Source organism: Mustelus asterias, chromosome 6 (genome assembly GCF_964213995.1).
Source record: "Mustelus asterias chromosome 6, sMusAst1.hap1.1, whole genome shotgun sequence".
In the NCBI taxonomy this organism is placed as follows: domain Eukaryota; kingdom Metazoa; phylum Chordata; class Chondrichthyes; order Carcharhiniformes; family Triakidae; genus Mustelus; species Mustelus asterias.
The window spans coordinates 142,749,358-142,755,357 of NC_135806.1; the positions used below are offsets into that span (position 1 = coordinate 142,749,358).

A 6,000-nucleotide genomic window follows, 5' to 3' on the forward strand; every position below is an offset into this window, starting at 1 on the left:
CCCTCCACACCCCTCTCATCCATGAACTCGTCCAAGTTTTTCTTAAATGTTAAAAGTGACCACTCTATCCGGCAGCTCATTCCACACTCCCACCACTCTCTGCATGAAGAAGCCCCCCCTAATATTCCCTTTAAACTTTGGAAATTTAAACAAATGGAATTTAACGCAGACAAGTGTGAGATATTGCACATTGGAAGGACAAACCAAAGTAGAACGTACAGGGTAAATGGTAGCAAAGGCACTCTTTACGACCCCATCCACCTGTGACGTCACTTTTAGGGAATTCTGTACCTGTATTCCCAGATCCCTCTGTTCAACTGCACTCTTCAGAGTCCTACCATTTACCCTGTACGTTCTACTTTGGTTTGTCCTTCCAATGTGCAATATCTCACACTTGTCTGTGTTAAATTCCATTTGCCATTTTTCAGCCCATTTTTCTAGTTGGTCCAAATCCCTCTGCAAGCTTTGAAAACCTTCCTCACTGTCCACTACACCTCCAATCTTTGTATTATCAGCAAACTTGCTGATCCAATTTACCACATTATCATCCAGATCATTGATATAGATGACAAACAACAATGGACCCAACACCGATCCCTGCGGCACACCACTAGTCACAGGCCTCCACTCAGAGAAGCAATCCTCCACAACCACTCTCTGGCTTCGTCCATTGAGCCAGTGTCTAATCAAATTTACTACCTCCCCATGTATACCTAGCGACTGAACCTTCCTAACTAACCTCCCATGAGGGACCTACCTATAACCCTCCATCCTATTAAGTCCCATGTACTCATCCAGGAGTCTCTTAAAAGACCCTATTGAGTTCGCCACCACCACCACCGACGGCAGCCGATTCCACTTGCCCACCACCCTCTGTGTGAAAAATGTACCCCTAACATCTCCCCTGTACCTACCCCCCAGCACCCTAAACCTGTGTCCTCTCGTAGCAGACATTTCCACCCTGGGAAAAAGCCTCTGAGAGTCCACCTGATCTATGCCTCTCAACATCTTATGTACCTCTATTAGGTCTCCTCTCATCCTACGTCTCTCCAAGGAGAAAAGACTGAGCTCCCTCAGCCTATCCTCATAAGGCATGCCACTCAATCCAGGCAACATCCTTGTAAATCTCCTCTGCACCCTTTCAATCTTTTCCACATCCTTCCTATAGTGAGGCGACCAGAACTGAGCACAGTACTCCAAGTGGGGTCTGACGAGGGTCTTATATAGCTGCATCATTATCCCCGGACTCCTAAACTCAATCCCTCGATTGATAAAGGCCAGCACACCATACGCCTTCTTAACCACCTCCTCCACCTGCGGGGCCGATTTCAGAGTCCTATCGATCTGGACCCCAAGGTCCTTCTGATCCTCTACCGTACTAAGAGTCTTTCCCTTTATATTGTACTCCTTCATCCCATTTGTCCTACCAAAATGGACCATGACGCATTTATCTGGGTTGAAGTCCATCTGCCACTTCTCCGCCAAGTCTTGCATCCTATCTATGTCCCTCTGTAACTTCTGACATCCCTCCAGACTATCCACAACCCCACCAACCTTCGTGTCATCGGCAAACTTACCAACCCATCCCTCCGCTTCCTCATCCAGGTCATTTATGAAAATGACAAACAGCAAGGGTCCCAGAACAGATCCCTGGGGCACACCACTGGTGACCGACCTCCATTTAGAAAAAGACCCATCTATACCCACTCTCTGCCTCCTTTGGGCAAGCCAGTTCTGGATCCACCGGGCAGCAGCCCCTTGGATCCCATGCCCTCTCACTTTTTCTAGAAGTATCGCCCATCCCTAGTTGCCCTTTGAACCAAGTGGTTTGCTGAGCCATTTCAGAGGGCAGTTGAGAGTCAACCCCATTGCTATGGCTCTGGAGTCACATGTAGGCCAGACCAAGTAAAGGACATTAGTGAACCAGATGGGTTTTTCTGACAATCGACAATGGTTTCGTAGTCATCAGTAGATTCTTCATTCCAGATATTTTTATTGAAATCAAACTCCACCATCTGCCGTTGCAGGATTTGAACCCGGGTCCCCGGAACATTAACTGAGTTTCTGGATTAATAGTCTAGTGATAATACCACTAGGCCATTGCTTCCCCTGATTGGGTGACTGTTTACTACCAACACAGTTGGGACCATCTTGTCCACCTTAGTGTTGTTTATACTTCAGAATCGTTTTCAGGGTTATTCCCAACACTGTGTACTGGAGTCACAATTTTTCTTTGTTTGCCTCTGGGAGGCTCTACTTGGTCTTGCATTTCCTCCTAATCTGCCCCCGCCTATTGCAGGCATAATGTGTAACTTCCTTGGATTTACATCTCTCCTGTGGGTGATCTCCCCCACAATGGCAGCACACACCTGGTCTGTGGACCTAATTCCCTGTATCTCCGCATTCTCTTTTGCTACAAGCCTCTTCGCTCATTATTTCCCGTACCCTCCTCCTTGGTACCTCGACTACCAATGGCCTCCTGCCAAATGTGGTGGACCTTGCCTGTTTGTACACTCTGCAGTTCCGTTGCCCTTTTTTTGGCCTTTTCTATGGTCTGGGCGACATCTAATGCCTTCTTCAAATTGATCTCTGCTTTTGCCAGTAATGTTTTTTGTCTAGTCGTCTTGTTAACACCACAGACCAGTCTGTTTCTTAACATGTCATTCAGTGCAGACGTGAACTCACACTGTTCAGCTGTTTGTCTTAGGCGCACCATGAACACCACTATCTTGTAATTGAATTAAATTTATATCGCTGCCTTATCGCCGAGCGATTTGGGTGACTAATTCCACAACTGTTTGAAAGTTTTAGAGTTGGGGACATCTGGAGAAGTCAGACTCCTTATCAGATTACAGGTCAGAGCTCCAAAGGCTGTTGCTTGGATTACTTGCTGCTTCTAATCCCCCCTGATTTCATTGACTTTAAACAAAATAACGCAGGTGTTTGAGATATTGCATCCACTGCTCTGTAAAGGTCGAATGGGTTTCGTTTTCCAAAAAGGGGCATTTTGACACAAATTGTTGAATGAGTTTGCTCAAAAAGACCTCCACATGAGGTCTGCTCTCCTGATTTCTGCAGCAATAGGACGGCACTCTAATCGATCCCATCCTTTTCACTAAATGTAATATCTTTAAAAGCTGGGCGGCCACCAAGTAGATTAATGAATGGACGGTTTATTAAGGTAAGTAGCTATTTACAGAGAATAATATACTGTACTCCACGACTCCAGACTCCTAACTGCAACACCAGGATTCACACACTCCCGCCTGATTGGCCAAGTGGGTTACATGAGAACTCACCCCTTGAAGGGTCACACTACCACATGTAGGTCAAAGGGCAGTGACCATCCTGGTGCCAAACTCCAGTTCCACCCCAGCCCGGCCCTGCCCTCTGTGTTTCAACAAGCTGCATCTCAAATTCAAATAAAAACCACACTATTGTTAGAGATCTGAAACAAGCAAACTGTTCCAAACACAGAACGAGGAGCCAGCAACTGTGGAGAGAACAACTGAGTATCTCTCTTTCATTTTTCCACCTCACATTCTTTCTCTCTCTTGATCTCTCTGGAACGTAAACACCCGCAGAGATCAGTTGGGCCTACTTGCCTGTGTCTGAACTTGAAACTTTCACACTCTCTCTGACAAGGAATGTGCGAATGGTTTAAAACACTTTGAGGGGAAGTCAGATTAATACATTGAGAGAGGAAGAGGATATCTTGATAGTGGAAGATAGACTGGGTGGAGGTTTGATGGAGTGTCAATAGTCACACGGAGAAATGAGACCAAAGGACTTATGGGCTGTACATTACACATGTAGAATGTTTTCTCTCTGAACTCCTTCTCTCAATCTATCCTTTTCACATTCTCTCTCTACCTGCCTGTTTATCTCACTCTTCCTCCTGTTCTGAGATGCAGTGCCATGTTACTCCACAGCCATTGTTGTGTGGTGATCCAGCAAATGTTTTCCTGTCTGGGTGCATGTCAGAAACTGAGCACCCAGTCTACAGGGTAAATGCTCAAAGGGCAACTGAAGTTTAATGTGGGTGTATTGTCAATGGAACTGGCACCAACCCTCACACATACTCTGAATTTGAATACTGAATGCAAATTCCATCATCTCCAAACTGCAACCTAATAACACATAAACCAAAACTATCATTGAAAAGACAATGATATAATGAGCAAGGGCATGATCTCACACACGTAGTCGCACACTCAGAAACACACACTCGCACTCAGAAACACACACTCGCACTCAGAAACACACACTCGCACACTCAGAAACACACACTCGCACACTCAGAAACACACACTCGCACTCAGAAACACACACTCGCACTCAGAAACACACACTCGCACTCAGAAACACACACTCGCACTCAGAAACACACACTCGCACTCAGAAACACACACTTTCACACTCAGAAACACACACTTTCACACTCAGAAACACACACTCGCACTCAGAAACACACACTCGCACTCAGAAACACACACTCGCACTCAGAAACACACACTCGCACACTCAGAAACACACACTCGCACTCAGAAACACACACTCGCACACTCAGAAACACACACTCGCACACACATATACCCAAATACACTCAACACACACTACACTCACAAACACACACATACAAACACATACACACTCACTCACAAACACATACGTACTCACACACACACACTCACAAACATACTCACACACACATACAAATACACACCCAATCACAAAGACACACACACACACCCAAACACACACACATACACACTCAAACACACAGACATATTCAACAACATACTCAACACATTCAAATATTTGACAACTCACTCAGAAACACATACACACTCCCAAACATACACACACACACTCATACATACACCTCAACAATACACTCTGAAACATATACACACACATCCAACACACTAACAAACATACACTCAACAATATGCTCACTCTCAACACACTCAGAGACACACACTCAACAGCACACACACACTTAATGCACTCACAAACAACACACAGTCAACACACTCACAAATACATCCTCTCAAACATACCAACACACTCACAAATGGACACATATGTTGATAAACGTACCATTTTAGAGTCTGGCTCAGTGTACTCCTGGCTGCTCTGGTCCAGTGCACCACACAGCTAACACACAATTTCTTCTCTGCATCATTTACTTCCTTTTTGAATGTGGAGACGTAATATTGCAGACACAATACAGGAAGACCTATCACCACACTCAGCTTTTGCATATAATCCTGGGAGCAAGAATGGTTGGAGGGTTAGTGGGGTGGGGCTAGGATAGTGGGAGGAGCTTGCCTCAGCAGCAAAGACTCAGGTAAAGTATACCTCCACACGTGCATTCACACAGATACACACACATTCTCATACATACACATATGTAGAAAGATACACAGCGATGCACTTCCTCTCACACACACATATACAGATACACATGCAGGCAGACTTTCACACACACACACAAACTTATCTTTCAAAACATTCATCACACAATGCAATCCCAAATCTTTTCACCATCAGAATTTGATTAATGCTTTCATGAACAGCAATTTTCCAAGCTTAACATCGCTAAGACATCCTCTGACTGTGAGACCCCCAGTGGAGCCCCTGTCTGTGACACCATTAATGCAGCCTCTGACTGTGACACCCCCAATGTACCCATTGACTGTGACACCCCCAATGCAGCCTCTGACCGTGACACCCCCAATGCAGTCCCTGACTGTGACACCCCCAATGTACCCATTGACTGTGACACCCCCAATGTACCCATTGACTGTGACACCCCCAATGCAGTCCCTGACTGTGACACCACTAATGCAACCCCTGACTGTGACACCCCCAATGCAACCCCTGACTGTGACACCCCCAATGCAGCCCCTGACTGTGACACCCCCAATGCAGCCCCTGACTGTGACACCCCCAATGCAGCCCCTGACTGTGACACCCCCAATGCAGCCTCTGACT

General features: G+C 45.9%; 1 protein-coding gene across 8 annotated transcripts in view; it reads right to left on the minus strand.

Moving 5' to 3' along the window:
- LOC144495199 (FYN-binding protein 1-like) overlaps positions 1 to 5,240 on the minus strand; it is a 232,892-nt gene extending 227,652 nt beyond the window's left edge. For all 8 annotated transcript variants that reach the window (XM_078215256.1, XM_078215255.1, XM_078215252.1 and 5 more), the window contains exon 1: positions 5,104 to 5,240. In XM_078215256.1, the coding sequence (XP_078071382.1) occupies positions 5,104 to 5,106 (3 nt within the window). In that variant the 5' untranslated portion in view covers positions 5,107 to 5,240. The remainder of the gene's footprint in view (positions 1 to 5,103) is intronic.
- Between the last annotated feature and the right edge of the window lie 760 nt (positions 5,241 to 6,000).